The sequence below is a fragment of the Phalaenopsis equestris genome, unplaced genomic scaffold (genome assembly GCF_001263595.1).
Source record: "Phalaenopsis equestris unplaced genomic scaffold, ASM126359v1 Scaffold000002, whole genome shotgun sequence".
Lineage (NCBI taxonomy): Eukaryota > Viridiplantae > Streptophyta > Magnoliopsida > Asparagales > Orchidaceae > Phalaenopsis > Phalaenopsis equestris.
The window spans coordinates 70,135,498-70,155,918 of NW_018164444.1; the positions used below are offsets into that span (position 1 = coordinate 70,135,498).

The 20,421-nt window shown below is 33.2% G+C and overlaps 2 protein-coding genes across 2 annotated transcripts; both read left to right on the top strand.

Moving 5' to 3' along the window:
• The first annotated feature begins 3,748 nt into the window (after positions 1-3,748).
• Positions 3,749-8,452, top strand: LOC110033801 (zinc finger CCCH domain-containing protein 19-like). Its single transcript, XM_020737908.1, has 3 exons — positions 3,749-4,085; positions 5,987-6,097; positions 6,229-8,452. Exons 1-3 carry the CDS (start codon positions 3,972-3,974, stop codon positions 8,131-8,133), a joined length of 2,130 nt encoding a protein of 709 aa, XP_020593567.1. The 5' UTR covers positions 3,749-3,971; the 3' UTR covers positions 8,134-8,452.
• A 5,428-nt stretch (positions 8,453-13,880) lies between these two features.
• LOC110039524 (oxygen-evolving enhancer protein 3-2, chloroplastic-like) lies at positions 13,881-17,120 on the top strand. Its single transcript, XM_020744623.1, has 3 exons — positions 13,881-14,009; positions 14,656-14,906; positions 16,907-17,120. The coding sequence occupies exons 1-3, from the start codon at positions 13,979-13,981 to the stop codon at positions 17,012-17,014; spliced, it is 390 nt and encodes a 129-aa protein (XP_020600282.1). The 5' UTR covers positions 13,881-13,978; the 3' UTR covers positions 17,015-17,120.
• Positions 17,121-20,421: the final 3,301 nt, after the last annotated feature.

Genomic DNA, 20,421 nt, shown 5'->3' on the forward strand with positions numbered 1-20,421 from the left:
ATATATATATGTATAATAATAATAATAATAATAATTTGGAGCCAATAAGTGCCCAACACGAATAAACAAATCTTTATTTATGTTTGGCTCATTTATATATCGAGGGCAAAAAAAATATTTGTGTTGGACTCGTTAACTTAGCGAACGAATCGAACCCGAGCTTTTTAAAGATCCGTTTTGACAACCCCAACACTCACACCTATCGTTAGGTGAAAATTATGTTTGGAACAGTCCTTCAACAAGATTTGAGTGCCATGAATTAAAAAGTGTCAAATATGAACTTTTTTTTTTTTTTTTTTTTAAGCAAAAATTAAAATATAAGAGCTTTTTCTTGCAGATGGTTCTAATAGATTTCAAGTTATAGAAGTTAATTATAATATATCAAAGTGTAATCACAATAGCCATAATTAAATAATTTATAACCTTGATACAAGAAATTATAATCCCAATAGCTCTGATACAACAGCCATCATAGCTGGATTTCCCCTCTTGTGTAATGTCTCTACAAATCTATATATGGCCTAAGCAGTGTAATGTCTCAAGAAAGATGATTAAAATTACCAAATGCATACATTAAAAATCAATTCTACATAACTAATTCCTTAACAAAGAGTACAAAACAAAAGAATATGTTTTGTCCATATTTGAAATTATTATAATAATATTTAAACCATATTTAAGATTAATATAATGCAAACTTGGTAAGAATAAAGTTCGAACAAATTTATGTGATGTCTAACTCGTTTGTACACGAATAAACTTCTAATATAACTTCACAGATAACTTGTTTTCTAAACATAGGCTTCTCATGTAGCATCATTTCTATTATAACTTAAACTTGCCAATGATGAATGAAATTCACACATGAGCTACAAAAAATAATTGGAAGTAGAGATTATTATTTTGAAGCTTTAATGCAGAACTATCACGTGAACTCTAGCGCGCATTTTCTGTCCGGACACCTGACGTACATCTACGTGCGTTGCAGGGTATTCCTGAGTTATTTTCAGGTTATTTCTGCGTTATTTTCAATAATCCAGAAATAACTCAAAAAATAAAGACCGCAGGTTATTTCTGGGTTATTTCAAGATTATTGAAAATAACCCAAAAATAACCTAAAAATAACTCAGGAATACCCTACGCCGCACGCCCTACGCCGCACGTAGACCCTACGCCGCACGTAGAACTACGTCAGGAGTTTACACAGAAAAATTTTTGTGAGCTCTGAGATCATCAGAGATAGTAGTTGGAAAAAAAGATGTTCCAAGTTTCCTTATTGCTCAAATGTTCTTTTACATATGATTTATTTTTCTTCAAACCAAGCAAAAGGGATAAGCAAAACAAATAATTGCATTTCATTTAAGCTAAATTCCTTCTAAATTGCATTTTTTTTTTCCAGCAAAACAAATAATAGCTGAAGAACAACCAAATTTGTTTCAATTTTCTTACATCTACTGAGATACTTATTACATAGGTCATATTCATTTGATGATTCTTAGTGGACACACATTTAATATGAGATGATCATCTATTCAATTCCACTATTTCTATTCATTAAATGACTTAGAATATCGGTTTAATGCATCTAATCTTTTCTAGGGAGAAGTATAAAAAGCATTTTTATTCAAAGCATTTATATTCTAGGAGTAATTAAAAAGCACTAAACCTTTTTTTTTTTTATGGTGGATGCAATTTATTCAATTGAATTACTATAAATATTCACACTTAATTTTTTTTTTATTTATTTAATTTTTCTACTTTATCAAATCTCTTAAATTAGAGGTTTTTCATCTAAAATGGAATATCTATTCTTCTTTAGTTATTTGAGCATATAAAAATCCATCTATTTGCACTAGTTGTTCTTATACCCCTTGAATTGGAGGTTTAGCTTGATTATGAAGAAGCTGATATACTACAAAGAGCATGCACTTAACCCATTGATTTAATCTATGTATTTGACTGATTATAATGCTCTTGTTTTGTTATTATGTCAGCCTGGTTATGTTGTTCAATTATTCATCAGATTCTTATGATTTGCCGTTCATTCTTGACGGTGAGCGTGGCTGGTGTGACTTCGATGAATTTGGTTACAAATTTTAGGAATATTAAAATTAGAAATTTATTAAGAGCAGGGATGTCACTTTCAATAAATTGGAGATGTATATGAATTGAAACAGAAATTAATATTGTCCATTAGTTACTTTTGAAGACCATTCTAAATATGTTGAGATAGAAGAATCAAGTGATCAGAAAGATGAAGAAAGGAAATGTGATCAATCTGATGAAGCATAAGAAGTTCCTAAAATTTTTCAATATTACAGAGTGTTATCTAGAGATCATTCGATTTATAAAAGAAGAAGTGGGTCATACTCCCAGACATGCCAATATATTCCTTCAAAAAACATGTAAAGTTAGTTGTTGCAATGACATCACTACATAATTTCATATGGAGACATCCATCTCGAGATAATGTTGATTTCAAGATCTTAGATGAAGATCTAACATGCGTAGTTGTAGAAGTATTCAAATATTGGGCAAGACGATCATTGCCCGAGAAAAACTTTAGTGTTATTGACTTCAGCATATCTGAAGGGGCGTGTTCAAAAGATGATTCAGTTAAGATAAAAGAATACATTTATTTTAGTAAAATCATCTATTATATTTAATTAATAATATGTAGTGTCTTCTGGTTGATGTTTACTATTTCCAATGTATTTAGATTAGTTGATGTCTATTTTCTCTTCATTTTTTGATATATTAATTTTCAAGGTTAAAACTTTAGATATGCATATTTTTTTCTTACATGTATTTTTTATTACAAAATATACTATTTATTTTGTTATTTTATTGCAAATGTAGTCTGATTTATTAATTAAAAGCATAATGTATTATAATCTCCGAAAAAAATGAGTTCAAGGTCATCAAATACTTTAAGAGCTCTGTACTGTCATTGCGATATGTAGTATTCTTAATACACATTAAGAAGATAATACAGCTATGATAGGAGATTTTATTGTTGTCCCAGAAATAAGACACACGGATATTACAAGTTTTTTTTTTTATGAACTGATGATATACATGAGTTCGCTCTGGATATTGACCAAGTTAGAAGAGAACAAAAAATTATCCTGAAGACTTAATCATCTAGTCCTGAAGATGAACATCAGTATATCAATACCGGTTATTTTTGTGATTCTTATTATTGTGATGTTATGCATGAAATGATGACTTACAATTGATGTATTAGAGAAATTTGGACATTTTACATGTTTTATATATTGTTGATGTTGTTTTTGTTATTCTGCCACAATTATTTAGAAAACTGTAGTCATTCAGATAATTTACGTGTAAAATTGTTTTTTCATCAGAAACAACTTCAACAGAAAAAATTATTCAAACAGACTCTAGTTATTTCGACAACAACTTTATGACAACACATGTGAAACAGCTTCCCAAAAAATAGCTTCAGAGCAGCTTCTTCAAAAAAAGAGCAAGCTCCCAAACACACCTGAGCTCATTGCCAAAAAAATTATAATATGACCTTTTAAAAATAAAAAAATATATATATAATTAATATCACAGCTTTCTGAACATTAATTTCTTCTATAGCTGAGCTGTTATTAGCTCTCAAACTCACTTTTTTACTAATTTATACCCCAAATTTCTCATAACTTCAGATCATAGTATTATTTCCTAGAATAACCCCACATTGTTAATTCCATAAATATTACTTAGATAAGATCCGAACCCTCTCATACTTCCTAAATTTCCTCGTTCTTTATATTTTTTAGCTATTTCCTTTTCTTCGCGTCCACATCCTTCTCGTCTCCCCCTGCTGCTTCTTGTGCTTCGATTGCTCCCGCCACCATAGCTATCGAAGACCTATCTTCTGGTTTTGATTTATCTTTCCTTATTCGTTCCTGTGGGTTGGATCTGTCTTCTACGACAGCAGAGTGCCGACGTCTTGCGCCATGGAATCTGGCGGCGGGCGGAGCGATCCACGTTCTTTGACGAGAGAAGAAGAAGCTGTTAAGCGGAATACTGATTGCGTTTACTTTCTCGCTTCTCCTCTGACTTGCAAAAAGGTATCTTTTCATCATCCTTCTCTTATTACCGGCTTCGTTGCTTTGTTTTTATCATCTTCGGTTGTTCAGGTGGTAAAACAGGTAACTTTAGCTGCCCTTCTTGTTTTGAATGTTGGTGTGGGTATGGATTTTCCTGTTTGAGCTGCGAAAAGAAAGAAAGGGGGAGATTTTAATTGTAGTCTGTGGTAGGTTTGCGTGATCTGTGGTTCGGATTAGGTTTTGGTTTTGGATGTGGGTTTTTGCTGTGTTAACAACAGTCGATTTGGGATTTTTGAGGGTTGCTTATCTGATTGCTTTATTAATTGTTGCCTATGGCTTCTGTTCGTTGGTTCTGAGGGGTATAATTGTCTAGATGCGGATTTTGCGATATGATGCCATTTTCTGACGGACTTGGGAAATTTGTGATTTGATTGTTGAAATTTTCATGGTGTGTGCTTGATATAATATAGGAATTTTATATGAAGCAGTGCAAGGAAATTTGGAAGAAATATTTATTTGTTTTATCATGGTTGCTACGTGCAAAAAGAGTTGACTTTCAGAGGAGTTTCTTATTTCCTATATTCTGCAAAAGCTTTTATCTTTTCTGGCTTTCATTGACAATTTGAGATCTTCATCTTAATGCACGGTTTCTCTGGCTTTAGAGCTGGTACTTTGATGATTGGGATTATTTTTTGTTTCCCCGTTTGCTTGATTGGGCATAGAGTTACTATATTTTCTTCACTGGGATGAATAAGTGATGAAATCTTTCAATTTTGTTACAACTTCTATTTTAAACATCTTACTTCATTTCAAATGGAGATGGAACTCCTAAGTTTCTATAATACTTTCTTATTCTAATGAACTTTTAATGGAACATATATATCTAATCCTTTTTTTAGTGGGAATCAGATGTATAATAAGGAAGATGCATGCACTTTAAGCCTGTGTTCTCTTTCAAAATATGCATTCATTGGTTGCACTGGTTACTTTCGAAGATATCTCCTTCCACCTTAATTCTTATGCGAGAAATGCCTTTTTTTTTTTCAGTTATTTTCATCTATTTTCTATTTTCATTTTTGAGGCATTAGTTTTTACTGCTGAAGATACTGAAAATTTCTTATGCCATGGAGAGATCCTTTGCTCTTGGTGAAAACATGTTCTAGATTTGGATTGAGTTACAGGTAGTCCTTATTAGATATATTATTTTCCTTATGGTCTAGAAAATAAGCTACATTAGCTTAACCTCAATTGTTTTTTAACGATTCCTTGCATCTCCTTGCATTCACTATGAAAAAAAAAATTGTGTTAATACAAATGATAGAATAGTATAAAGAGCATAGAAAGTATATTCTTATGTTTTTTATTAGACTTGGGAATTTATAAGATCAAGAATGACAAGAATTTTTTTCGTGCACACATAGATAAAAGGTTTGTTTTAAGATATGTTGAAGTTATTAAAAATATATAAGTTGAGACTTTGATTGGTTCTATAAATGGCTGTAGTGTGCCTAAACTGTTTCTCATTACAATTGAATTACATCTATAATGAGGGTTACATCAAGTTTAAGCATTAATTCTATATCTTTTTTTGTTAATTATAATAATGCTTATAATGGATACTAAAATTGATATACATTGATGTATGTTTTTCATGGTTGGTCAAATTCTAAATGATTTCTATCTATTTATTACTTCCTGGTTGACCTTGTTGCTTTCTAAAATTGAAGATCCACTTCTTTATTATCCTCTGTGAATCATTTCCATAAACTTTATCTTTGGGTGTAATCATTCTGCTAGGTAACTGAGTAATAATTCATTTATTTGGATTTGTAAACCTAATGTCATGAAAGATTTGATTTTAATGTGTTTATTTATTGGAACTTCTTTAAAACCGGAGATAACAACAGCTATTGTACTTACAGGGAAGCGAATGTGAGTATCGCCATAGTGAGGGTGCCAGAGTTAACCCGAGGGACTGCAAATTCTGGTTTAGCGGCAGTTGCTTGAATCCAAAATGCTTATTTCGTCATCCGGTTTGTTCTTTTACCTCAATTTCATGGAAGCAATATCAATATTTATCCGGTTGAACTTGCAAAGCTGGATTAGTCTTAAAAGAAGTTTTATTTTCTCACTTTTACGAAATGTAATTATTTCCTCTTTTCAGCCGCTCGATGGACCGGTTGGAAATTCGGCGGCTAGTTCAGGGCCAATCATGATGACTGCTTCGCAAGTGACGGAATCTACGAAGTTACCGACGATGAACTCTTCTGCCTATAATTCAAGCAGAAACAATGTTCCTTGTTATTATTTCCAGAATGGTGGCTGTTTGAAAGGAGATAAGTGTCCTTTTATGCATGGAACACAGCCTGCAAGTAATTCCATAGCAAAGCAGACTTCAAAGGTTTTTGCACCAGTCACCACTCAGTTGGACACAACCAAAAAGGATGCTAGGAAACCCGAGGAATTTAGAAATCAGCAGAACTCTTCTACTGCGGCACTGAGAATCCCTAAAGAAAGTATTGTACAACCAGTTAAAGTTAATTTGGTGCATAAAAGCAGCAGCTTTGCGCAGTCTAGAAACGTTCATGTTCAGTCGGATTCGATTGAGCCGGAAGCTGGTGAGATATTGGGGGATTTTTCCGAATTTGGCTACACCAAATTGGAGAGGCCATTAAATCAGCAACTTCAGTCTTCCAGATACAAGAATGGCAAGGGTGCTGAAGAGGGCTTCACAGAGTTTTCCCCTGGATTTGATGTTCTTGTTAATAATGTTGTGAAACATGACAGAGATGGCTTCAGAAGTAAAGCTAGTCAAGGTGGAAGAACTATGAATCTTGTAGATGGGTTTGATAGGGATCAACACAGTGGGGCTGGTGACTTTAGGCGATATGGAAAGGTGCAGAATGGAGTTGATGGAGACCAACACAGAACTTTTTCTGTATCTGAGAGGATTTTGGATAGGCCAATATTGCCTGTAAGAGGATCAACACACAGGCTTAGGAGTCCTGATAGAGTGGATGAAACCGATCTTCGTTATAGGCTAACAAAGCAGAGAAGGCTAAATGGTTCTTTATCTGCTACAGATTCTGATTCTGAAAGTAAGCTGGATGGTAGACATGAACAAAAAAGGCAGGATAGGCATACCCATAACCCCTACAGGGATCAACGTCAGCCGCTTCCTGAAAGCACCATTAGCAATCGCTTGAGAGGTAGAATAACAGTTCCAAGGCCATTATCTCAAGAATTTTCTTCTGATTTACAGGGTGGAGGAAGTAGGGGAAGGCAAAGATGCAATCTTTCACCTGTGAGGACATTGAGTCTGCAGCGAAGGCTCGGAGAGAGATTAAGCAGGAAACCAATTGAGGACTCCTCTGGCAATGGTAGAAACACAAGTAACCAACAGAAATCAAGAGATGGTGTGGATACTCTGGATTTTGCTGGTCCAAGAAGTCTTGCAGAACTGAAAGGTGTGAAAACTGATGAAAGCTCTCCAGCCCATTCAACCAAGGTTCTTCATTCGGCTGGGCTGCGTGATTCTGTGGTTTCAGTCCCATTTGATGGTCCGAAGCCACTAAGCACTCTCCTGAAGAGCAGTAGAGAAGCTAGGCCTGAGGATGATGCAATTTCTGCTGTTAGCAACGATAGCAAAGCAATTGGGGAATTTGAAGCTGCTCCAGTTCCAGAATTGCAGGCGCACCATGCACTGGAAACCAGTTTGGAAGACGCTAAAGGTTTTATCACTAATCCTGAAGAACCAGAGGTAGGAACAATTGTGGAAGAAGAGGGAGAAATTGGAGGGGAAGTTCATTTTCCTGCAGCTGTTGAGCAAATAACTTACAAGCTGCAGGCTGAAGAACATGAAGCAGAAACCGGAGATGCGGTTGAAGATGAAGAACTTGATTATACTGATCAGAGAGATGGGGAATATGATTATGATGATACAGTAGATGGCGGAGATTACAACGCAGAAGATGATGAAAACATTGACCCAATGAATATAGATGATGAAGAAGAAGAAGATGAAGATGAAGATGATTTTGCTAAGAAGATTGGCCTAATTTTCTCTTAGGATGAGAGAATGAGAACTAATTTAGCTCTTCCTGTTGCTGTGTGTCTTGGCTTCAGCAATTCCTCCATTTTCTTGGATCTCAAAGTTTTGGGCAGTGTTAGATGCAACTCTCTGGAAGATGACCGTTGTCTCAGGCTTGATTTTATTTTTTTAAATTGTTCTCTCTATTGTTTTCCCCACTTTCATAAACGAAGATCTAGTCGAGATTCCTGTAATGAAATTAGCATTAGGTTATTGGTGGCTGACAAACTTAAGGGCTATGTGCTCCTTTAGCTGTCTGAAATGGTTCCTCTTTAACCTTGGATTGCATTTATTAAGCTTGGTGAAAATTTTACAGTTTTTCATGAAGTTAATTCTTTACATTTCTAATGGAAAGTTCTTATATTTGTTATATAATTAGGAAGTGTTTATATAAGAAATGATGTGTTACTCAGTCATTATCAAGATAAATTAATCTGTTTTCCTCTTTTGCGCTGAGGAAAGTTTGATACCTATTCAAATGGGGCTCTTTTCTTCTTTATTTAAATAATGGAAGATTTACATACATACATCTTTTGTCCAAAAATACACCAAGTTTTGAAAAAATTGCAGCAAAAAATGCGCTGCTTAAAAAAATAAGTTTGAGGTGCCACCACTTTAAGGATTTCAACATAGATATTTTAGTGGAGTGGTGAATAAAGTAAATTCTCTTTTTTTCTTTTTTTCCTTTTTTTTTTTTTTAATCCAAGAGTTGGCTTCTCAATTTGGAAAAAAATATTACGTCTAGAAGATGCAAGCTGCGTCTGGACAATAATTACGATCCAATGGAAGGAGTGGACAACCACTGCCCCCTTTTCTAATCACTTCTTAACAGAACTTTCCATCACTTGAGTTTGTTTCCGGACACACACACACACACATATAAGACTCTATATTATAATAAATAACAGATAAAAAAGCAATCTATTTTAAAGAAATTTTGGATAAAAATTAATTTTTGTATATCTCACATGATGCTATAATCTACTTTGATGTAAAGGTCGTGCCAATCTGGGTCATGACGTTTATTATCCTCATTTTGATGAACTAGGGTCAAAAGTTAGAAGATTTCAATCTTTGTGGTAGAGCTCTAATTCTTCTCAATAAACAGGTTAATAATTTTCATATGAATGGATTAGATATTGTAATTACAACTGTTTGAAGAAGTAACTGTGAAGTTGTTATTCAAAAATTTGTGGTGACTATTACATTTTTTTTTTTGGAAAAGTTATACCGCAACTTTTTAACAGATGCTGCAAGTAGTCAGACATGATGAAAAAACACAGTTTTTAGCTGTAGATTTTTTAAAACACAGACAAAAAACAGTCTTGTCAAACATAAAAAACTGCGGTGCGATACCACACCATTGCCGCAGCGCCACATCAAACACACCCATAATGTGAGAGAATTTTATACCCTATTATGAAGTATCTTTTTTTTATTTTTTTTGGTAGAGTTAATTAGGTTAAAATTTTAATGTGGTGTGAGAGTTAGAAAAAGATAAATTTAGTATAATGATACATAAATGATGCAAGGAGATTTCCCAAAGAAATATTAGTAATTTGTGCAAAAATCATTTTTTTTTTTAGATTTTGAGTGTTTATATACTTATTTTAGAACTTCTCTAAAAATTATGATTTAACTTTTGGTGCTCAATGATCATGTGAATGAGCATATTTTCTTAAACAATTTTGTCACAAAAGTTAGCCAATTTAATTTGTAAGGGAATTTTAAATTTTGAATATTTTGATATTGAAATTGTGATATTTTAATCTTTATTTATGTAATTCAATTAATAGTAAAAATATTTAGATTTTCTTATGAACGTAATTAACATCTTTATATATCTCATAAAATTTTAATGTAGCAAATTTACTATTTGGTAAAGTAGAAAATTCAAGAATAGTAACTTCATATAACTTATTTTTTGTCGGTTTTTAACTTTAATTACATGTTGGAACTGATATCCTCGTTAAAAATGGTTGAATTTTTTTCTATATGCTTCTCTTATTATATAGACTCTTAATAAAAACTTTCACCATTTTTTTTGCTACCAATTTCTGTGTTTTATTTGATGTGTGTCGAAAGATCTGCGGCGGATCAGAATTAGAGTCATAAATTTACCATCTTAGTATTATATGAGAACTCATCACACACTCTGGTACTTGAAGAGGAACTAATTAGGAGGAGATACGTCGACTTTTTATGTGAAAAACCCTATAAAGGAAAAAAAAAAAAAAGCTGTTAGGCCAAGCTTAGTTGAAATGAACCACCGTGCAATTTTGAGTACATGGATCCACTCTTTACTTGAATTAGAAAATTTCACTCTTCTCTTGAATTAAAAAAGATGGAGCTACAAGGATGATAATTATAAATGTACAACAGTAGTTCATTGATAGTAACCGCGGTCCAACTATAATGAATGTAGTTCTTGATGATAGTATGTTGCAAGGGCATTTGCCAGTTGCTCTGTGAATCTTATACATTGCCGTGTATTTCATAGTTGAAAGTCATGATAGTAGTTGGACATATGAGTCGTAGATTGTTTCTTCAGGAGCGTTGGCTGACCACAAAGAACATAGTAGGAGGTTGTAGGAGTAGAGAGCTACGCGTGCCGCAGTTGGTCACATGCGCCCTAGTGGCTTTTAGTTCTTGATGATAGTGTGTTGTAAGGGTGATTCTTAGTTGCTATAGAGGCAGTAGTCAGCTGTGAATCTTATACATGATGGTCTTAGCGCCAACTTACCGTGTATTTCATAGTTGAAAGTCATGATAGTAGTTGGACATATGGGTCGTAGATAGTTTCTTCAGGAGCGTTGGCTGACCACAAAGGACGTAGTAGGCAACTGTAGAAATTGAGATCTACACAGGCCGCAGTTGGTCACATGGGCCCTAGTGGTGAGCTGCAATTACATCTATAGATCGTCAAAGACATGGTTGGGAATTACATGAATTGTAAACTACATAGGTTATTTTTGGTTCATGTACGTCGTAGTGGTGAGCTACGACGAATTTGTAGGTAGTGAGGGCCGAAGTCGAGAGCAACATGAGATGTGAACCACATATGACGTAGTTGGTCACATAGGTCGTAGTGGTGAGTTGTGATGGTGTTCGTAGGCGTCGAGGGTCGGAATAGGGAGCTGCATGAGCTATGAACCACGTAATTCAGATTTAGTTACGTAGGTCATAGTGGTGAGCTAATATGACGTTCATAAGTTGTAAGGGCAAAAGTCGAGAGTTGCATGAGTAGTGGACCACATAATCAGTAGTTGGCCAAGTAGGTCGTAGTAGTAATTTGTGATGAAGTATGTAGGCTACAGTGGTCGGAGTCTGAAGCTACACAATTTGTGTGTCATGTAGGTCAAAGGTGGTCAAGTAGATCAAAGTGGTGAGATGTGAAGATGATTATAGACCACAAGGGTAGGAGTCGGGAGCTGCACAAGCTATGAAACATGTAGGCCGTTGCCAGTCACGTAGGTCGTAGTGGTAAACGGTGATGACGTTCGTAGGTCGTATGGGTCAAGTTGTGAGCTGCACTAAGTAAACTTTAAGAGTCCGAAGAAAATCACCGCCTTTTGAGTGTATTATTACACCATAATTCTGAGGTGTCTTTATAGTATAAGTGAAATGTGTTGTTACTTTGCAATGTACTCTAGGATTCAACAGTGCACATTGTGACTTCACAAGAGACTTCACTGCAAGGAACATGTGTGGTCGATGATGATCGTTAGTGGCTAGCAACGGCGACAGGAGTTGGCCGGGGAATGGTGGCGATTTGAATTAGTTGAAGGCGGTGGTGGCCAGAGTTTGTTCGTGAAGATAGCGGTGGTCAGAGGCGGCGGGGATGGCTAGAGTTTGTAGGCGGTGACCAGAGTTGGCAAGAGGAGGCGGCGACCTGATTTGGTCGGAGGCAATACCAGGGTTGGCCAGTGGTTGCTGAAGTGAGGGGCTAATGGTGTTCAGTGGTAGTCAGTTAGTTGTGGTTGGTGATGGTGGCTACTAGTGCTGGAGGTCGTTGGTGGTCAGCAGTAGTTAACAGTTGTAAGAGCAAGGAGACAATGGCGATCAGGGATGGTTGGCTGCTGCATGAGTGGGATTGTATGTCAGATCATCGATGCAAGATCCTGAACTTTGGCTCCCTCTTCTAGCTCTGACTTTTCTCTTGTTGAGGGTCTAGTCCCGTCTCATGATGGGAGTAGAGGTCTATTTATAGATTTAAGATTGCAAATAAGAAAGGAATTCAGACTAGTCTTAATTGGACAGCCCAAAATGATCTCATTGTTCGAACAATGTTTGAAGGACATTTAGTGTCTTAATGATGACATAATTGAGTGATTTTGGGATCAATAGATTCTTCATGTCGAGATGCTTGATTTGAATATTTGAAATATGTTTGGTCATCCAATTATGCTCGAAAAACTTTTAAAAGTAAATTAAAAACTTGATATTTGCTTGATTTGACTCGAATTGGACCGATTTTGGCATCGTTAGGTCTGTCTCGCCAAGCCGATCAGTTTAACTATAAGTTTGCTGAAATCGGAATTCTAAATCTTTTTATTGAAGTTTGAACCATTTTAACTCGAAAATTTACCTTGATATTCATACCATGTTTTAGATTCATGTTGGAAGATAAAAATTTGTGGATGGTATATCAATTGCCCCCATAATTTTGGGCGAGACTAACTTCATTGCCCGAATATACCAAAATCTAAAGCAATTTATCTTTTCATGATGTTTCATATATATATATATATATGAGGTGTTGGATGCGAAAATAAATAGAAAGAAATTCAATTTAATGATTTTATAATAAATATACTTTAATTTAAATGTTTTGGAAAGAAATTGATGTATACTTAAATTATAATAATAAAATTAAGTATGGAATAAAATAGGAGAGATTTTCTTCCTCTTTAATCTTATTTAAGAAAAGAAAATTACATTTATTTAAAAATATTGATTTCCTCAAAACATTTTTTTATCCTTTTTTTAGTTTCTTCCTTTCTTTCTCCAACCTATAAATAGGCCAACGGGACCAGAAACGAGGCGGAGTCTACGACCCTGCCAAGCAGGCAATCCGAGATTTCTCAAAAGAATAAAGCTCATACACGCTTCTTCACTAATTTATTTTAAATAATTAATAATAATTGTTTTTTAAATGCGAAATATTTGGACTGATTTCGTTTGGTTTACCAGGATGTTAGGGATGCAAGCAACTTAATTCTTTCGAATAATATCGAGTAAATTTTGATAACAAAATAGTTTATTATTAATAATAAAATATTTATATGTAATTCATTAGCACTCAACAAATAATTAATTAAAGATGACTATAATTTAATTATAACTAATATTTTACAAATAATAAGATTTAATTTTAATACATTGGCATTTACATATATGCCAACCAATTCTTATGTATTTACATATTCAACACCCAAGCTTTATTTCTTACATTTATAAGCTCAGACCTTTCATATCACATAAACAAATATCACCATTTTAACTTGTCAAAGATAAAAGACACTATTTCATGCATAAATAAAGACGAAGCATTTACAAGAATTGAAGTATATATGTCGGGGGGGTGTAAATACATAAAAATTGAGTGATATGAATGTAAAATTGTAAATCTTCCGATTAGAAAGGAACAAACAAGCTAATTTAAAGAACATAATGTCTGTTTTAACTCACAAGCGGTTTACTTAAAGCCCTATAACTGCCCTTACTATCTGCCATTGTATTTCTCTTCCATTTACGGCCAGTGCGAAAAAGGCTCGTATTTCGGTTATAAGAGGCGACAAGATCACCTGAGGAAAATGAAGTAATGGCGATCGCGTCGAGCCGAGGAGACAAAGGTCAAATTTTCTTCTTTCTAATCTACTTTTCTCTTTCTTTTTCTTTTTCTTTTTCTTTTTTTATAATTTAAATAATATGTTTGTTTTGATTTTTATCTGTTAACGTTGAGAAATCATTCATTGTTTTCACGTTTGAAGCTCGAATCGTTCGTTTTGGGAGGAAGAAACGAATAGCTACTCATTTGAAGAAAATGAATAAACAGAAAAAACCCTTTTTTTTTCTCTATTTGTTGTCTGTATCACTAATTATTCTCTGTTTTGTGGGTTTGGAATTATAATGTAATTTAGATTTTTTGCAGCTGTTTTTTAAGGTTAATTACATATCAGATACAACTTACTTTCAGAATTATGCTTTTTTTAAAAAATGGTTTTTTTTTGTGTTTTTAGTGAAACTAGATTTTAAGAATTGCCTCAATTGCTGTATTTGGATGGTATGAATTTGACTGAAAGGAAATGAAAATGTATTGGCAAAGCTTGAATCAACGGCCGTATATCCATAACCGTCTAAATTTCATTTCATTTCCTTCATTTTCCTTCAATTCAAACATAGCCTTAGTAAATATTATTTAAGGCGTCCTCTACTCTTTCTGTTTTCCTTCAATTTAGCTTGAATCAATGGTTGCTGATGTGCTCCTGTTACTTGCAGCAATGGACGATATGGCAACCAAAGGATGTGTCTTTAGAATCAAGAGCTGTGCTTTCGATCTTCTATCAATGGAGGAAGATTTGATTAACGAAGATATTGATGATGTCTGGTGGGAGATAATCAGCAGGGATCTCCGTCTCAAATCAACTTTCATGTACTGTGATCTCAGTCATGTTATCTCTAGTTCTTGCGATGAACAGAAGCGGAATCTTACTGACCTTGGTAGCATGTTGTTCCACTACATTGAAAAGGTAACCCTCTTTTTTCACTTCTAATATTAGTGCTGTAAAATTATTTTGTTAAAATATGATATTTTTTGCTCTTTGGCCATAGAAAGTGGATGTTTTTTCTGAACATAAAGTTGATGAATGGAAATTTGGTTGCATGCTGTTAACGCCACATTTAAACCAAGCTTCTCTTTGTTATATGTTTGGGGATTTTTTATTTTTTTTTAATTTTTATTTTTTTGAATTAGCTTGCTTTCTTCTTTCTATTCTATTTGCTGAGCATTGTTTTTAATGTTTTATTTGTGAAAGCTGTTGAGCTAATAACTAAAAAAACAGCTAAACCGTAGACTTTTCAAGTTTCATTAAAACCCAACTGTACTGAATCTGGCGTTGGAATACTTTATGTTATCTATAACAATAGCACAATCTATTTGACCTCTTTTTCTTCTGAAAATATTAGCATTTAATTAAAATTCGATCTCTAAGATTGAAGTGCCAGCTCAGTAATCCTTGATCACTTACCTCAAATTCAAGTTTTCATGGTATTTTTATTATTATCTTATTTTTCTTTTCCCTTTTATTTTTATCCTATATTTGACTTAGTTTGTATTGAAGGAAAGAGGAAATGAAGTGAAATTCAAGTAATTTATTGGTTGTTTATAAATTTACTGCCAAGGATTGTGCATGTAAATCTGAAATGCTTATAAGCCTCCTCTGTTATGGTTGATCCAATAGTTTGAAAGAAATGACATGCTTGGCACTCAACTTTGTCGTGTGTTAACGTTGGATTCTAATGTCTTAGAAATTTAGAAAGCCACATTATACATGGTTAATTATTGTATAGAAAATTTATTATGTTATGGTTGATCCTATAGTTTGAAAGAAATGAAATGAGTTTTTTCTCAGAACTTCACTCACCCCTTGAGCGGGCGTACTCATAGTTGATGTTTGATTCCACCATTCCTAACATTGTAGATGCATTCTCTTATGTTTTAAAATTCACTAAGCTTTCAACTCTCTCCCTACTAATCTATGACCAATCAGCTCTATAGCTGTAGGACATTGTGGTGGGGCTAAATATGACCACTTTTTTTCGGCTCAATATGCCTCTCGATCATTGGTTACTACTGCTGGATCTCTTGCATCCACCAGCTCTTCTACCTATGTTACTCTTTCTTAGATGTATATAATTGCCTAATTCAACAGTACCTGTTTTCTTTTGTTTTCATTTTATTTTATAGTTCTATTATTATTGTTTCATCTGGTCTGCCATAGAGAATAAATTATGGGGAGTCCTCAAATATAACAGCTAGTTTTCAATTTTTTTCCTTTTTTTTTTTTTTTTTGCTTCTTGATGCGGATTTATCCACTCTCATGTCTTTTGAAAAGGCTCTATGCATTTGTCTTTTTTCTTCTCTCTTTTAGATGATTTATATATTTTCAAAATTTCTGCTAAATTGCTTCCCATTCATTGCTTTAACTAAAAGATATATTTGTTTTGTAATTTTCTCCCTTTTTACTATATTAGAAATGGAAACAATTGGTGATAGTATTGAAGCTAATGAAATCTATTACTTCACACTAACAAAACCTCGTCCGCTTTCTCTTTTACCATCGCTTTATTTCACTGATAATGTTAATTGGGTCATCTACCGACACATCGATTTCAACGACTCACTTATGTCTCTTTTAAATGTAAATATAATACTTGTGAGTTTGGTAAACATCATTTAGTTTCATTTCTATCTTCTATTTCATATCAAACTTTACCTCTTATTTACCTATTGATGTTTTAGAGGTAAAATTTCTATAACTTGTCATCTTATTCAATCCTCTATTACTTTTGATCATTAGATATATAAATACAGAGGAATTGAGTGATTTGTATGTAAATCTTCCTTAAAAATAAATAAATTTAATGAATCATTTCAATTTGACTAAAAACATGTGAACAAAGTATTAATTCTCTTTTAATTCTCTCTTAAAATCCAAATATATCAAACTGATCACTGTTTTAATGGCAGCTGGGCAATGCAGTTAAAAGCAAGGACATAACTTCAGCACAAATTTGTCACAGTGATGTATCTCTGGCACTGCAGGAACTCATGGCTGCTCTCATTCCTGCCCATTAGTTTTATTTACAGAATTTCAAGCGTTTGAAGGGGTACAGTTAAGGCATGTTCAGTACCTCAAAAAAATGCATACTTTGGATAGGATTCTTTTTCTTCCAACTATATATATGTGTATATATATAGATATAGATAGATAGATATATAGATATATTTATAAGAAATATCTCCAATTTCTGTGTGAAAAGCTGCCTGCAATATAATCATTATCCACATTGAAGTTTGGTTTATTTTGCTATACAAACCACAAATCCCTATGTATTTACATATATAACTCCTACATTTTCAAAAAATATCAGTATTTGAACTTTAAGAAGTGAATACACCTTTTCGTGCATGGGTAAGGTGGTAGAAATGTAAATACATAAGAATTGAGTGGTTTGTATGCTGATCTTCCTTTTTTTTTTTGGCTAATTTATTGGGAGTCAAACGCTGTTGCTAAGGGAAATTTACATGCTTATGACACATTCATTATATATTTAAATCTAAAACACAAAATTTGATATTTACATGTTTAACATTTTAATATCACAATCACATCTAAATATATGCGTGAAAATATGTATTTTATTTTTAAAAAAATAGTTAAAATTAGTGATATTTTTTATGTGGTGTTAAAACCTTAGTGTTGTATAGCATCTTCTTTAAATATAATTAAACAAAAAATGCATATTGTTCTGTAAATAAAGAATGCTGAAGGTCCAGAAAGGAAGTATGAAAGGGGAGGGCCCCCGAAAAGGGTGCAAGAGACCCGCTTATCCAACTGGATGACAAAAAGAACAATTCGAGCACGAACCTATCATACGAGAGTATGACAGATAAACAACCAAGTTAAACGCCACCGGAAAGTTGAGCGAAGCCATGCTTGATAGACTAGTCTCGTTCTGTTGACAGGATCCCCTCATCTACGGATCAAGAGTCGATAGCCAAACCAGATCAATCGACTGACAAAACTTAGTCGGCTGAATCAGTCCTGCAGACCCGAAACTAAGCATGTCCAACTGAATAGTTGCATCGACTCAGCCTAGTCGACCGAACTGAACTTACCTAGATGAAGTAATGTCAGCCCAACCGGCCGAGATATATGCACATACATGTAAAATGCTTAGAATGTTCTATACGGCCCCTGACCCATTAAAGCAAGGGAAGGAAACACATATTGTATTCTCAACTCTAAAAATAAGAAGATCGTTTTATAAGAATGGACTAATAGACAAGACATTTACTGTTCATCATTGTTCACTTCTCTTTATGTCTCTCTCACATTTCTTAAGTTCTCAGGATTCAATAAGTTCATAACTTTGGGATTAGGCTAAAAAATTTTAACATAAAAAAATTAAAATTTACATACATACCACTTAATCCCTACATCTTTACATATCCAACAAGTGACACCTAAACTTCATTTTCTTATGTAAAATCCACCATATTCATGCCTGAAAAGGTGTTTCACTTTCTAAAAATTAAAATGGTGCAATTTTTTTTTTATGTGATAAAAAGGATTTGGGTGGTATTAATGTAATAAGTAAAGTATAAGTGCAAAATATGTAAATACAAATCAATTGGGTGGTAAGTATGTAAATACCCCCTAAAATATTTGAGTTAAATAAAATATTGCAAATATATTGTTTAACTTTAATAGATTTAACTCAAATAAGATTTTAAAAATGCATTAAATTCAAATTGATTACATTTAGATATGTTTAAACCTAAAAATCATTTAGTATGGTAACTACTAGATTTTGATAGATTGTTTGTCTATTTATTTTAAAAATTTAAATTTTGTGAGGGATGCATCCTCAACTGTTAAAATGTATGATAGTAGCATTTAGCTTATTATGTATTTAATCATGTGGCATTTAATTACATATCACTAAATTATTAAGCCAACAATAAAGAGATATTGCACATTAGTGGGAGAAAATTAGGTTTGATTTCTCAGATGCTCATATCTTTCAAGCCTTAGGTTTATGTGATCTTATGTGATCTTTGGGGAAGAGGGAGAGAGAGAAGAAGAAGAAAAAAATATAATTGATATGTCGCCAAAGATCGACATTACGAAGCATGAATATCAATACAAACAGAATTAAAAAAAAAAAACATAGTTAAAAAAGAGATCACTGAGACTCTGATTTCAACAACTTTGAATCCATATTGATAACCTTGATAATGAGTACGTTCCTAATGATACTGAAAACTACTCGATTTGAGCTTAAATTGGCTCAGATCGAGCACTTGAAGTATGATTCAAAGTTTTAAAGAATTAATTGAATAGTGAAATGATTTTCAAGTTTAACATGCTTACAATCGAATCGAGTGTCTTGACGAGAAGAATCCAGCAAGTTCAATCATACAATTTTGAGATCGTTAAGGCACTTACAAGATAAAAGAATTATCTTTGATCAAGGGAGTCACACTGATTGTTCAATGAAGTGTTTTGAGATGTTGGCTAAATTTACCAAAATATTATTTAGAAACTTTAAAAACAAAACCTTGTTATCAACATTAGAGGCCGGAAGCTATGAGTTAAGTCAACACTCTTGATGGAAACAGGGAATCGAGGACCACCAAAGTTTATTGCCAACCACCACTAATGGATTTTACGACATGGTTATTATTTCTAGGCAGCTGTTGTCTTATCTTTGCAACTTAGTTAGAACATTGAAACCCCATCTTCCCTATATATAGAGAAGAGTGAAACATTGTACTCTGAAATATTTAGTGACTTATTTTAATTGAGTGAGGCCAAATGATACTTCCTTTTAGAGTTTTCCACCTAAAATTCGATGTCTCTTTTTAGCTATTCATGTGTATATGGATCTTCTTACAATGCTAAAGCATTGATTTTTTATTTTACAGTTAGAAATTTTCTAGCACCGAACAAATATAAATCGAACAAACAAATAAAAAGGTATAACAAATCTCATAAGATGATCTTCGTAATACAAGTCTCGAATATAGGTCTAAAAAACAGATCAATTCGTCCCGAATAAATCCATGAAGAAGACCCATAAAAATTCTTCATATAACACGATAAGTAAATTTATATCTGTTTTGGATGCATGAGCACTTTCAAAGATAATATGTCCATTTGGTTAATTTCATCTTGAAAAATACATAAGAATATTTTTTTATTAAAAATAATAAAAGTGATTAAAGTTACTTAAACTAATCAAACACAATTTATATCCAACTCGAGGAAAAACAACTAGTATTTTTTATTGATTTAAGAATAATTATAATATTGAATAGTACAAGCTCGCAGCAAGTTTAATCTTACTTCTAAATATGGATTATTATCCTTAATAATAAAATAATAATATTATTAATAATATTATTATTATTAATAAGAAAATATATGCTTGGACATATTTTGGCACATATTTTGATAATATATATATATATATATA